General features: G+C 42.0%; 2 protein-coding genes and 1 non-coding gene across 4 annotated transcripts in view; 1 reads left to right on the top strand and 2 right to left on the bottom strand.

The window, feature by feature from the left end:
* Positions 1 to 1,431: 1,431 nt before the first annotated feature.
* On the top strand, positions 1,432 to 5,838 carry LOC137996456 (octopamine receptor beta-2R-like). 2 transcript variants are annotated; one of them, XM_068841879.1, is made up of 2 exons: positions 1,432 to 1,648; positions 3,363 to 5,838. In XM_068841879.1, the coding sequence occupies exon 2, from the start codon at positions 3,632 to 3,634 to the stop codon at positions 4,652 to 4,654; it is 1,023 nt and encodes a 340-aa protein (XP_068697980.1). In that variant the 5' UTR covers positions 1,432 to 1,648; positions 3,363 to 3,631; the 3' UTR covers positions 4,655 to 5,838. The 2 variants fall into 2 exon arrangements, with proteins under 2 accessions (XP_068697980.1, XP_068697979.1); XM_068841878.1 differs by having other exon boundaries at positions 1,985 to 5,838.
* On the bottom strand, positions 2,434 to 2,506 carry Trnai-gau (transfer RNA isoleucine (anticodon GAU)). The gene has a single exon. It is a non-coding gene; the product is annotated as a tRNA-Ile (tRNA).
* Positions 5,839 to 6,364: 526 nt separating the features above from the next.
* The window catches only part of LOC137996455 (DNA polymerase theta-like), an 18,933-nt gene continuing 10,297 nt past the window's right edge, over positions 6,365 to 15,000 (bottom strand). The window contains exons 10-14 of the mRNA XM_068841877.1: positions 11,931 to 14,741; positions 11,189 to 11,336; positions 9,415 to 9,575; positions 8,805 to 8,984; positions 6,365 to 8,082 (exon numbers count right to left, since the gene is read on the bottom strand). Of these exons, the coding sequence (XP_068697978.1) occupies positions 6,742 to 8,082; positions 8,805 to 8,984; positions 9,415 to 9,575; positions 11,189 to 11,336; positions 11,931 to 14,741 (4,641 nt within the window). The 3' untranslated portion in view covers positions 6,365 to 6,741. The remainder of the gene's footprint in view (positions 8,083 to 8,804; positions 8,985 to 9,414; positions 9,576 to 11,188; positions 11,337 to 11,930; positions 14,742 to 15,000) is intronic.

The raw sequence follows: 15,000 nt of genomic DNA, 5'->3' as shown, positions 1-15,000 counted from the left end.
GTGAAAACCAGGCTTAAATTTAGGGACTTGACGTCATGAGCGATAAAGCCCGCCAAAATCTACAAACCCCGTAAAGTTACCCTTGGAAACGAAGCAAGTTGCCCTTAACAACATGGTAACTTTAGCACTGAAACTTTGTCACCAAACATTCCTAGTGTCTTAATCAACTGAGAATCGTAGTAATTTTCTTTAATTTAGCCCGTGGTCATGATGCGAGGCTCTTTTAAGGAAGACACCTAATTGGTTAGTTGTAAATACGTCACTAAAATTCCAACGCGATTACATTTTTTCGCTAGACAATGGACTCCACACGATGGCGAGAAAAAGACTTGTGATGATTCTGTGATCATTGGCTGCGAGACCGTGGGCATGAGATCATGGCAAATATGTTGAAAAATGGGGCATGGGGATGTGTTCTCTCCTATCTTCCTTTCTTGGTTTGAATTAGTGCTTGATATAAAGCGACCATATTTAACATCGATAACTCGTAACAGTATTTAAACTGACAATTAAACCTGATGTCGACGGAGTGCTCATTTTACTCCACCCCCTCTCTATCAGTGCTCAGGTTTAACGGGTATTTCAAGCTACTTAAGCTACACTGAAAGAAAAGAAGTCGAAACAATGATGCGAAATCCGGGAATCGAACTCAGGACCTCTTGCACCAAGGCCGCGCACTAACCGACTGTGCCATCGCAAACGCAAACGCCTATACGCACTACGTTTTTTGAAAGAAGTCAGGTGTGATGGAAAGGGATTTAGTTCTGGTGTACTCCAGCCTGATCCGTTCAGTGTTGGAGTATGGGCAAATTTGCCGGAATATCTTAGCCTCCTAATTGAGGGAGTGCAAAAAAATGCCTTAGAGATAATCTTTCCTGGGCTTCCCTACACGGACCCACTTGTGCACTGTGGTCTTCGTACTCTCTCGGATCGGCGTACCACAGCATGCACTAAATTTAACCAGAGAGTTCGGGACACCGGTGTCCTTGCTAACTTGCTACCACAGCGCACAATTGCGTCCCATGGATACAATCTAAGTTCAGGCACCATCATAGAGGATCTCGCCATGGCCTAGGTCTACTAACCGTCTCGACAAATTTATTACATATAGATATTCCTAGTATTTTGTTTCATGATAATGTATATATATGATTAGTACTTTGACCACTCTTGTAATTTAGCTGTTAAGATACAAAAAGGGGAATTAAACTGACTATTATTATTATTATTATTATTATTATTATTATTATTATTATTATTATTGCCCCTCACATATTGCACATAAGGCCGCTTGGTGAAACAGCTGTATATTGTGAATAACAAGGACCTGTTTAAAGCGCGAAACTCGTTACCGCGATTTTCTAGAAGGCGAACAATTGTGTCAATTGGCATTCAGTCAAGATAGATTTTTTTGTGGAAATATTAATCGCCCGCCTTGCCTTTTTAGAATAGGAAGCACTCGAAAGAAGGGCGGTCTGGCATTGATTTTATCATTTAAGAAATGGGGCGTTCATTCATGTTGCCTTCTAGTTGAGCCAAGAATCGCAAACCTGCGGCAACCATCACGAAAGTCTTTAATAACACAGCTAATGGATTCAGATGATGACATTACCCTATATTGACTAGTAAAATTCACTTCAGCATTGAGGTAAGAAAACCTGACTTTTGTGTCTATCTTATCAGAATGGAAGGGAAAAAACGCGAGCTAGGTAACACATGGTTAAAAATGTTATCGGTATTCGAAATTAACACTCGTAGTTTTCTTTTAAACTAGTGGCTTTTGCAATAATTTCAAAGACTTTTAAGTCATGCAAATAAAGCTGGTTATTATTTTTGTGGTCGTGGTTCAGTATTAAATTGCCTCACTAAAATTCGACAATTTTGACTAATGGCAGCTTACTTTGCTCTCTGGTCCAAATGTCATTCCCAAACACTGGCTGGGATTCTGTTTCGAACTAAAACTCTTTTTTTTTTTTAATTACAGGAGCATTAAGGAAACCTTGGTCCAATACTGTGATGATATAAGCTCACCTAGCTGGGCCAAATGAAAATAATCCTATCCTCACAAAATTTCCCTCCCCCGAGTTTCCATTTCCTCCGTAAAAAGCCAATACACTAATGGATATAAAGCCTAAAGTAGCGCCCATTTGTAAGATCTTTCCAAAGTATCACGTCGTGGGTTTAAACGCTGATAAGGACAGGGGGTCCTTTTTTGCCTATGGACGTACCCTTTTGACTACATTGACGGAGCCCCCTTTTAAGAAACGGTTCCTTTATCTATAATTACTATACCCACTAGCTTAAGTAGCTTAACAGTTTGGGATCTCTGAAGCCTTAATCCCCATGCAAACGGGACGCAAGTGAAGTGAAGCTATGATCCTTGCAGATAAGAACCCAATTTTAGCAATCGCGTAGAGAACCCTGAAATCTTCAGGACTTCAACGGTGTTTGAACCCGTGGCCTCGCGATATCAGTACGACGCTCTAACCAACTGAGCTATGAAGCCACTGACGTTGGGAGCTCGTCATTTGTGGGTTCTAATGCTCCATTGAAGAATGAATCAACGCACGACTCATTTCATATGTCATTTCAATCGTTGATTCATTCATCACGGGAACGTTAGAACCCACGAATGACCAGCTCTTGGAAAATTGTCCCGAAACATAAGATAGGTGGATTATATAATAAGTACGACCGTGAACACTTTTACAACTTTATGGATTTTTTTGAAAGACGTGCGACCTTTCTTCTCACTATGCAAAGCATGTGCGGAAATAGATTATATTTAATAGTGACACCGGAAAATGGATCGATGACAAGTGATAAATATAGTTAAACAAGTTTAAGCGTGAATATTTGTGGCTTCTCTTAGAAGATATTAATAGTGAATGAAAAAAATCAAGCTGAGACAAACTGAATGTTGTATTATAGTAATCTTATGTGCTGCTTATCTGCTTCAGGCCTTGAATCAGTAAATACATAACACATTTGTTCAACTGGTGAATTTTCAATAGTTGGTTGTATTGATCTCTTTCTCGTGTGACAAAGACAGATGTTGATGTCCACTAATTAGTTTTACGTTTTAATTTGATGATGATGACGAACGGCCACGCCAAGTGTAGAAGCTGCTTTAAAGTTACAGAAGCAAATGTGTTGGGAAAAACGTATAGTTCATAAATTCTGGACAAGAAACTGATTCTAGACTGGCATTTGAAAATAAATCTATCGCAGTTCGTGAAGTTATTCACTGCAAAGTCATATTAAACCTGTCTTGGATTGAAATAATGGATTTTCAGGAAAATTCTCATGAGGTTGGTAACACAAACAATTGTTAAAAACTGACAAGTGATTTCAATTTGCAGTTCAGAAAGCCTACTCCGTGGATGGGATCAGACGCACTCTTCCACGCAATCTGCAAGCGAAAAAGATTAGTCCAATAGTTGATTGGTTATGCGTGTCACGTTTCCGGAATTTCTACATTAAACTGCTTAATGTAAATGCGTTTTGTCAATGCAAGGTCAGCCTCCAGATCCTACACAAGGAAATTGTCACAGCCGTCTACGTGGACATTGTACCTGGATTTGACTTGGAAAAGGTCACAAACTGATTCTTTCGCCGCGAACGGATCAACATGAATCAAACAACAACGATCCCTCCCTTGTGGGTAACGTATTTATCTATCGCTTGGGCCTGCACAGTATCCACAACCATCGTCGCCTTAAACACGGGAATTTGTGTTTTGCTCTGGACACAAAGACGACTTCGAGTCACAGGAAATTTGTTTTTTGTTAATCTAGCAATCGCAGACATTTTGGTGGGTTTTGTAGCGGTCCCTTGGAAACCGCTTCACTACCTTATTTCACCAACACCTTTATGGCTTATTTCAATGGGAACAGTGGTCGATTACGTTTTGTCACTATCATTCTTAAGCGTTTGCGCATTGAACTATGATAGGTATTTGGCAATCATTTATCCACTGACATATCCCGAGAAAATGGCATTTGAAAACATGTGGAAAAAAATGCTACTAATTTGGAGTCTTCCCTGTTTAAATTTCTTCCGTTTAATTTGGATGATTTCGCTTCGAACTCCGGAAAGATATACGAAGTACAACAAAGCCTTCGGAGTGTTTCATTTTTCTGTTTTACTTGTCGCCGCAACAGGGATTATATTTGCTTATATTAGAATGTTTCAGGCGGCCAGACAGCAGAAAAAACACATAAAGGCAATAAGTCCGAAGAAGACAACCCGACGAGTTAAGTTGTGTAAAGCAATAAGATGTTGTCTCGGAGTGACAATTTGCTTAATTTGTTGCTGGCTTCCCAGGGGATCCTACTTGATCGCAAGGAATATCTACACGACAAGTTCGTATGGGCCGTACGAATACGATTTGTTGACTTTTGCTTTAATGTCCTTGTCTCCTGTTTTGAATCCAATTATTTATTCAGTTTGTAACCGCGATGTCAGGAAAACATTGATCGTTATAATAAGAAGAGACAAGAACATTCAGTTTAGGAAAACAAATGATGCGCTGGGAGGCTCCATTGTGAGTTCCCAGAGCCGCTCCACCATTCTAGGCAGTAAAGAGTTATTGGAATTGGAAGATACGAATCCATCCGATATTTACACAGAAAACCCTTCAATTCGCAGCTGACCTATCAACAGAAACAATTAACAACGTTCCTTATTTATGGCAGTTTAGAATTTTTACTACTTTGGCCTGTGGAATAAACTCAAGATCGGCACACTTGGTACTTAATGCGAACAGTCGTTTCCTCTGGATGGACTCCTGATGAATCAAATGTGAGACATTTGCGCACCATCATTTACATAGGTGGGAACACAGATTCAGAAACATCGAAGGGCTGTTGTTAACAGACATACTCTGTATAAACCAAAGATAATTTTGATGCAATCACAACTTTGCTCCATAGGGTATGCGGTATAAATCGAACAGACAGCTGAACCATTCCCACATCTCTAATTCCTCCCTCTTGAACACTGACATCTAAGTGCTGAGCTGAAGCCGAACAGCTAAGTGGCTCTTTGTCAGCGAACGGGAACGGGTTCACTAGTCTTTCAGCTCCATCAAGATCATCATCCATCATAGTTAATAGAGGGGAATGGTTATAAAACCCGACAACTTTCTTTGTTGTAGGTTTTTGTTCTCTTTTCTGGCCTTGACCGTGCACAAAACACAATAGTTGTTTACTCCGTACTGAGGAACTAACCAATAGAAACGTGTTGATTACGTAATTCATGCATAGTGTATGAGCGCAAAACAAAAGATTGTGCACGGTCGTGGACTTTCCAACCTAATCTTGGCATCTTTGTTTGCTCCTTTGATGTTTGCCGAGCTTCCTAACCATTCCCCTCTATTAACTATGCATCCATGGAGGCATGTTAGCCACCCTTGTAGAGATACAGATTGACAAATGGAAAAGCAGGTTGGACGGATGAATGGATGGGTAGATTAGTTTATTCACCTTTCTTGTAGTAACTAAAATTACTAGAGCCGACGGCAAATTCAAGGAAGTCTTAAGCAAAAAGAAACGACACATAAAACACGATATCCGTGACAAAAAATATTAAGGCAACAATAATCGAAGTATATACAGAAATAGGTTTATCAAGTGAGTTGCAATCGTAAATAAATTAGAAAGCTGAAGAGTTTACTGACTATATGACGTACAACTCTGTCCGCAAATATAGCAAAAGCTGATCGAGGCGGACAGAGGTAGAATTGTCACTGTCCGTATAACACCTTAAACTGTATAATAAATAGACCCTATTCGTATTCTCAGTATTGGACTGGAACTAGCTTGCAATGGAGGCAAATGCGGGGGAATCTTTTCAAATGCAAATACTTTTTGATATATTCCCCCGCATTAGCCTCCATTGCAAGCTAGTTCCAGTCCAATACTGAGAATACGAATATGGTCTATTGGAGCTTCGCTCTGACGAAGGGTTGAAACGTCAGCTTTCGAATTTCTTCACGGTGGTTAATTTACCATATCAACTCAGTTGATAAAACAATTTCTCTGTCACTTTCACACCAACGCGGTACCACGGTTTCGTTAGAAACTAAACCCCTTCATCAATTAGGGGTGAAGTTATTGAAGTGGATCAAGGAATGAGCCTGAAAGATTGACAGAGGAGAGAACGCAGACGAGACGAATGGTGAGTTGAAGGCATCATAAACACAAAGGACTGCGTTGTTATGGACACATCTTTATTATAAGCTATAAAAACAAACTGAAAAAGACTTGAAAGATGGAATCCGAGGGAGACCGACCAGGACACAGGCCGCGTAAAAGATAGATGGAAAATGAGAGGGATGACATAAATGTAAAAGAACTCAGTCATGAGTATACTCAGGACAGGAGACGACAGAGAACCGTTAACCCGGCATCGCGTTGGACCAGGAAGAACAAAATGATGACGATAAGTTATGAATAAATCATTATCTCAGCATTTCAAAGATATTCTTTATCATCTGTCGAAAAAAAGGCAGGTAGAGCTATTTCGTTCCCATTTATAATTCCACAATTGTATGTCACTACGTACATTGCGCCTCACTGTAAAATGTTAAAAGCATTAAATAATTGTATACAGATCTGGTATATTACTATCTATAGTTATTTTCATCGGCGCAAATAAATAGCAATTAAATAAGTTACAATCAATATCAGATACGCGTAAATTAGAAAAAAATATACAATTCACTTCTCGTCGGAAACCTCACAATTCGAATTCTGCCATATTTCCCCAAGAAGGACCAGCCTTCATTTTAACAGGCAGTGCTACGGTTAATTTCATGGCGTTTTCCATCTCATTTTTAACAATCTGCGCCACGCGTCTAAGTTCATCTACCGACACCTCAAATAACAGCTCATCGTGAAGTTGTAGAACAAAATAACCACCAACAAGGGGTGGGATATCCGCCTTCGAATGCTCCCTCCGGTTTTTGTTATCATTTGAATGAAGATCAGGGTAGGCGTGTCTGTGTGTGTAAGTACACGACGGAAATTCTTCGGCTAAGCGCCTATCGATGTTCACCATAGCTGTTTTAACTAGATCAGCTGCCGACCCTTGCACGGTGGTATTCACTGCCTGTCTCGCAGCTTGGCTGTGCGCATGTGCATTGGTTGAGTTTATAGCTGGGAGAAATCGCTTCCTACCGGTCACGGTTCTGACAAACCCTTGCTTCTTACATTGTTCAACTGTCTCTTTGAGATATCTCTTTACCCCAACATAGCGAGAAGCAAACTTGTCAGTAAACAAAGCAGCTTCTTCCTCAGTAAGACCCAGTTGTTCGCCAAGAGCTTTCGCACCAATCCCGTAAATGATGCCATAGCAAACTTGTTTAGCATGCTGCCGCTGATCATCTGTTATTGAGACCGCGGGTACTCTAAAAAGCTCGCCCGCGATCATTCTAAACACGTCTGCACCACGATTAAGTATTCTGCAAAGGCGTTCATCGTTTGCAAGATGTGCAATTAACCTGAGTTCGAGCTGCGAATAATCCGCAGCAAAAAGAACGCCATTTTGAAACGGAACAAAAGCAGTGCGCATGCTCACTGCGTAGTTAGGTCCAGTAACCGCTGCAATGGAGCCAGATTTCAATTTGATTGTGCTCCGTCGATTTTCTCTGCGCTGACCTCGTCTTGAACATGACCTTTCGTTCCAGTCCCCAAGAGGAGGGCTTTCGGCAATCGTCGTTGGCAAAGAAATATCAAAATCTTTGGGAACGTTTTGCAAATTTGGTTCCGCAAAAGATACTCGGCCTGTTGCGGTGTGTGTTTGACTCAATGAGTGGATTCGCGGCATGTTCAACCTCTTGTTCATGCACTTTTCCTTTTGTAGTGGAAACACAACCTTAGTTAAAGCCGTGTTGATCCTTCGCCATTCCATTATCAATCCAGGCAAGGGATGAAGGTGCTTCAGTTTTTCTAAAACTTCCTTATTGGTACTTAAATGTTTGGTGGCGCGAGAAGCTCCTCGCCGCGCCACACCCAGCGTCTTACGCTTGGTCACTTGTCCGTCTTCATCATGCGGCAACTTTAGCTCGACAAAGAGAACCTGCAGGGGAGGGGATAGGATTAATGCTTTATTAAGGACGGTGCCTACTATTGTTATTGCGCATACGTTCGGCGCATCTCGAGATACTTCGGATTTCCTATTGGTGGTGCTTATTAATACAGGGTTATTTTTGCGCGGTTTAAACTATGCGGAGAAAGCAGAACTTAGCAAGCGCTCTTGGTATCCAAAAAGGGTTACCACGCATTTTTCAGAGATAATAAAGCTTCAATTTGGAAAAGAACGCCATACATTTGTTCTGTATTTCAAAGCTTTTTACCAATATTGTTGATTAATTACCTTCGAAAAATGCGTGGCTACCCCCAATTTTCTTTTTGACAACACTTGTAAAGACCTGCTTTTCCCGTATATTCAGTGAACCGCGCAAAAAAACCTTTGAATTAGTAGGCACCGTCCTTAACTATCCTCAAATCGAAAATTGCGAACGGATTTTCATTACGCGGGTAACAAGAAATATTGATTGCTCAAAGGTAGAGAAATAAGTATTAGCTTATTAGGCCTGGTCACTCTCATTATGCCAGGCTCCTATGGCCTTTGGATTAAATGTTCATATTGTGCGAATAATTACGCGGGACGCCGAAGGCAGCGCGTGTTAAAAATTGGGAAATTCCGTTTTTTCATCGAAGTCACAAATCGCTCTGTTTTTCTATTGTGCGATGTTATTGGCTTCAAGCAGAGAGAATAATGGACCAGCATGACCAAACCTGCGCCACATCTTCGCGGCTTGTAAGAGAAAAGCTGTGATTGGCCAATCGATACGCCTCTTCCTCGAGCGTGCGCAGTTTAGCTTGTAGTATGTTCTTGAGATGTTCGCAATGTGAATCTGAAAATCCAAAGCCATTTAATTCCATTCGAGCTAAACACAGCAGCGATGGCATTTCCACCTAAAAACAAGGGGATAAAAAGTTGAGACGTCAAAATGAGGAAAATCATGTAGATGATCACAATATTCCACTTTCAAAATACCGTAATATTCTTCGTTTGCCCTGGAAAAGTTTGCATAAGTATTGTTTATGTTTTCTCAAGAGAAACAGGAAGCAATGCATATGCAAAATTTAGGAGCAAAAACAAAGAGTATTATGGTATTTTTGAAAGGGGTCCTATGAAAGCAGAACAGTCACAAACATATATAATCAGCCTCAAACGGCAAACATGATTAAAACAGGCTCAACACAAACGAAAATAGAGCTAAATTTCATGGTGTCAAGGTTGCAGATGCATGCAGTCGTTTTTTTTTTTTCACGGCATTTCCAATCAAAATGTCACCGCACATCAATGAACTTATAAATAGTGGAATTGGAATCGATGCAGAACCTTTGTAAAAGCTTCCATTAAGCCTTCTGCTTCTACCAGCGGCCGCAGTTTTGTCATCAACGGAAGTACAAGGACAGACTCGACACATGCTCTCACTCGGCCACTTTGCTGACATTGATATGCTAGTGCCAGTCCCCCTGTACCCAGTCCACCACCGCAACCTGAATTTAAGACGGAAAATTGAACAAAGATATATAAAAGCCTTTTTGATCGGCTACATTTCAATACGGTACACAGCCAACTGGGGAAGGATCATGCTCAAATTCATTTTTAACTTTCGGCTGTTTTTAAATAAGTGTTGAAAGACATCTGCCGACGGCTTGCTTTGTTGTGCTGCTGCGAGCATCGAGTTTACGACAAGCGGCAAACATCAGGCTGAAATTTGTATTTTGCTGAAAGTCAAAGAAACTTCACTGGTTTTTGCTCTTTTCTTGCCTTTTAGCGATAAAGCACCGGTGGCTCAGTTGGTTGAGCATGGGGCTGTCATGCGGGAGTTTGCAAGTTCGAACCCCAGCCGGATCAACACTCAGGATCTCTAAATAACTGATGAGAAAGTGCTGCATTTGTAATTGCGTCCTCAAATGTTTACACGATCAAGTCTTCTCGGATAAAGACTAGAAACCGTAGACCCCGTCTCACAAATATCCTCCATGTTCATCAGTGGACGTTTAAAGAACCCATACACTATTCGGGAAGAGTTGGGGATGGAAGTCCCGGCGTTGTGCCTGTCCTGTTCTCTCCAGCAGAAAAAGGCTTGCGGTTTATGAGGCCACATAAGCGGAAACAGCCATAAGTCCAAAAGGGGCTTTTCCAAGTGCTGGAACATGTAGATGAAGATGACAAGCAGCGACCTGTAGTTTGCGGTTCCATAGAATCGCAAAACTAAATCTCCCTATAGCCTCAAAAATTGAGCCATATTGTCTCCCAGCTTATCGGTAAAAGTCCCGAAACTTTCCGGGTGCCACCGTTCCCTCTTCACAATAATTTTGCCTTTCGTTTCCTTAAAAACACTTTAAAAGACCAGTTTTTCAAAACAAGCTGATCGTATTTTCACAAAGGCCGAAAAGCTTTCGCGACTTTCGAGAAACGGGCCCCTGGTCCCCGTATTTTGAAAGCCGGATTGAGTTAGGCCCGTTTTAAACGTCGCATTTTACATGTGACGAATCTAATGCAAATGAGCGAAAACAATAGATTTTTCTTATTTGCATTAGTTTATTTGCATGAATTAAACAACAACCGAGGTTAGAATTTTTTCTTCACTTTCTGAGTCCTAAGTGGTTCCCTATTGACGAGTAAAATCGTCTGGCGTTGGCAAGAGTTTCATCTTAAAGTGCAACTGTTGGGAGTGAAAGGGAAAACTATTATTTAGGCTGAAGAAAGGAAAAGTTTAAGTCAAACCGAAGAGGACAGAAATAATGTGTAAATCTTCGTTGATCGGAAAGTGAACTGCAATTAAGAATTCCACTAATCCAGGATTATCTTAACTTGGCTTTGAACAACAGAGCCCACTCGCGAAACAAAGCCAATAGGCTAGTTTCGAATTGTGCAGCAACAAAAGAACAGAGTCGAGGTTCAGGGGAATAATTAGCATTCTGTATTGTTTAATACAAAGGAAAATGAAATTTAGTCCCCTGAACCTCGACTCTGTTCTTTTGTTGCTGCACAATTCGAAACTACCCTATTGAGATTTGCTCGAAAGTGTTTTCCCGCGCATGCTCCGGCTACACGCATGTATTTGCATTGCGCTCTTTGTAGTATCGTAGTATCCCTTCACCTTCCAAGAGAGAAGCTTCCTCAGGTATGTACTGTCCCACGAGCTGATGAAGGCTCTTTTCTTTGGCCCCCGGATCCAAAAGCCAGCTGGCCACCTTTGGATCTTCAACTGGGCCATCGAGAGAAATACCAGCCGATCGGGCAAAAGCCTGTTGGTAAAGAACCCATAGCGAAAATGCGAGTTAGGATTACGAACAATCATTATAAATTGTACTCCGTCGACAACAGAAGTATTGTGACTGGATTCTCTTCCATGGAAAGAAGGAATAGCTGAAGCCCCAAATTATAATTTTCTGACTACCACATTTCGCGCTTGTTTTTGGGAGGCTTTGCTGCAATAAACGGTGAGCAAAATTTACTAATTCAGGGAAAAACCTGCTTTTTCACGAACCTTTTCCCCACATTTTCACTTACTTTCTTCCTTTTCCCACTTTCTTTGTGATGCGTTGATAGAAAATCTAAGATACCTTTGAATGCCATGATCTCGGTATAAAAAGTATTTTGAGTGAAAACCTCTCCCGTTTCATCTTCTTCCCCTTAATTCGGATTATTCGGGGACGCCATCGAGGTTATCCCCATTTCGCGGCTTAACCCTAATCAAGGAGGAAAAAAGTTTTGCCGTAAAAAAGTACGTTTTGCCACGAAAAAGTAAGTTTAACCGTGGCAGATATAGTCCACCGTAAGAAACCAGTCAACGTAGTAACCAGTCTTAAACGTTTTTACATTCTTGTAAGTTGTCTCACCTTGCAATGCTCTTTGACATCAAAACAAACCATGGGCCTTTCCTTCTCGCTCAAGTTCTGAACAACACTTTTCAAAGCATTTAAACGACGAGCTATCGTCAGATTAATATCGACCGCTGACTCGACCTGACTGTCGTCCGGTTGTTCGGTTTCGGACTGCGCATGCTCTTTGAGAGACACATAATAAGCATCTTTGCCGCCCCAGCTCACTGCAACTCCAACTATCACTTGATCCTCCCCTTCTACTTTAAGACCACGCGAAGATCCCTCTGAAGTCGTAACGTTAGTGAATCGCCCTCCTATCCTGGGAACATTATCAAGAGTTCTTTCACAAGCCACAGCCAAAGAGAACCGCTTTTGACTCAGCCATTCATCGAGAAACAAGGAGAAAACCTGCTCGTGCCCAGTGACATCAATGATTGACAACCCTTCATCAGGGGCGTTTGAATAAGGAGATCGTGGAGGAGAGCGTCTTTTCCTCGACGACAATGGAGTAGCGGACGTTTTAGTGGTAAAATCGGCTGGGGAATGTCTTATTTCTCGAGGAGGGGTACAAACGAACACATCAGAAATTGGCAAGTCAGCCACGTCAAATGCACCATCTTGCCGCGCCTCATTGCGACGTATTTTCTTCGCAGGCGATTTATCGTCAGGTATTTTCTTCGCAGGTGATTTATCGTCATCGTGTTTAGACAGCTCCTTCGCAGGATTCATATCCCTGAGTTTCGTAAACTTAGCTTCCCCGAGATTCACAGCTATTTCTGTTTCTCCTTGCAAATCAATGGTCTCCGCCTCCTTGTCCAGTAACTCGCTCATGGCCAGCGATGAGAGATCTGAAAAACCATCACTGGACGAAAGATGCAGGGAAAATGAATTTGTTGCCCTATCGGCGGAGGCTCCGTCATCACCCGTGTTGCGTGTAGGCGACTGCACAGCGAGTGAACCAACAGACGGTAGAAACTCGAAACTCTGTCCTGCACGAAATTCCTCTGTACCTTGGATTTGGAATCGCGGATGAGTATCACATTCACCGATCATGTTTTGTTCTTCACCACATGTTAAATCGTTGAGTGTGACCGAGGTGACAATGTTTGCTTCATGCTTGTTCAAATCCTTTCCAGACGATGCTTTAATAACGCCATTTTCCAGTGACCCTTGAACGCCATGATATTCGATCATGTCGCACTCCATCAGAAAGGTGTCACTCAAACTACACTTGGGCAGCTTTTGAGAATCCAGCATAACTTTGTCATCGTCACGACTAGGACATTTTGTTTTTTCTTGATCAAAAGGTTCCTCTCCTTCAAACGGCTCTGAATACAATTCCATTGAAACAGACTGAGGGTCATTGAACAGCTCTGAGTCAGCGGACAGCTCCACGAAAGCTGAAGTGGTAACGTTCCTTGCTACTTCTTGAATATCCGTCTCCGCAGCTTCTTTCTTTTTTACTTTTTCTCGAGATTCACATATTTCAGCAACTTGAGGGCGCCGCTTGCCTCTTGAACAAGGTGTACTTTCATTTCCTATCGCAGCAACAGAGGGTACCACGGGAGGGCGGACTGAGACAGGGCTTCGATCTTTCTGGTCCCTTTTCTCAGTGTGACTTGACTGTTGCAACGTTTCCGGTACAGTCACGCATTCTTCATTGTCCGATTTGAAAGCCGCATCTGGTCTTGTTTTATGACTCAACTGTCCTTTTACTTTAACATTAGGACAATCATGGCGTTTCGGTACAGGGGCCTTTACGTTTCTTAAAGGCCTCTCGAGATCTCCATCGCATTGTATTGGGTCCATTTGCCTATCGGAACTTGGTCCAGCCAATCGTTTCTCAGTCCTTCCAACACCAACAATCTTCTTTCCACTGTTTAACGCTGGACACACTTCATTTTCCTTGGTCTCTGTATTAGTTTTTGACTTTTCATCGGATCTTTTGCAATTACTAACGGCTGCGGTAATCTGCATTGTCTCCCCTACTCGCAAGCCAGAATACGTGGAGCCAACATTTTCAGCCCTATTTCCTCCCTCTCTCACTCCCTGTTCATTATTGTTTTCCGCGGACTCTAAAGGCCTCCACTCGATTCCAAGCTGTGCCACATCAGCTTGTAGCAGTTGTTTTGCTTCGTTAACGATCAGCTTAGCGGCAGCGCTTAGAGTGAGTCCCTTCCGTCCTGCAACCCAGATCACGCGTGCTTCACTTCGTTCTCGTACCTCTGTCTCGGTCTCTTGGCCGTGCTTAAGCCCGCTGACAAATGGAGCTGCATTGTGTAAAATATTCTCGACCTCAGAGGGAGGCGCTGACGCCATAGATGCTATGGTATGATAGCCAGCGTTGTACAACATGCGCGCACGGGCAGCATTCAAGAGAGATATTCGTACCAAGTCGCACAGTTCTCTCTCCACGCCAAACGAGAGACGACTCTGAAATTGTGATAAAAGCAATTCCATGTTAGTCCAGCCGAGCTTCTGGCAGAACACTGTAACCATCCCCGCAAATGTTGCAGCAGAACCTTGCAAGGCTTGTAGCATTCCACGATTCGCTCCGTATCGTCTCGAAACGACATTTAAAGGTATTTCATGTACGAGGTCTTGAAGTGCTAATGCCGCAAAGAATCTGCGATGTACGGCAAGAGATTGACGTTGTTGATCAGTACGCGTCAAAATACGACCACGAATAGCTCTGGCGAGAAACGCTTCTTCTATTCCGACTAAGTCGGCCACACGGCGCATGTTTGCAGGAAGGCGCTCCCAGATCCGAAGGTACTGGTACCAATCTATGTTGGGCCATTGGTCTTGTATGTATATAGGCGTTACCTGGGAAACCAGATAATAAACACAATTAATTTCACCATTGAGTCAAAATCACGAGTAACCTTTATTCTCGTTTTTTAGAGAATACTTACTCGTCACAAAAACAATTTTAAAATTCGTTAAGTTAATCCTAACTTAAGTGTAAAAATTAACGAAATAAGTGTTACACAACGTTTCGATGTCACCATGACATCATTTTCAAATGACAGAAAAAACTTTAACCTGATTAATTTATAAGGTGTGTGGTGATGGGAACGATTAA

This window comes from Montipora foliosa, chromosome 3 (genome assembly GCF_036669935.1).
Source record: "Montipora foliosa isolate CH-2021 chromosome 3, ASM3666993v2, whole genome shotgun sequence".
NCBI classification, from domain to species: Eukaryota; Metazoa; Cnidaria; class Anthozoa; order Scleractinia; family Acroporidae; genus Montipora; species Montipora foliosa.
The sequence above is the reverse complement of the archived record's forward strand: the minus strand, read 5'-3'. Positions and strand labels throughout refer to the sequence as shown.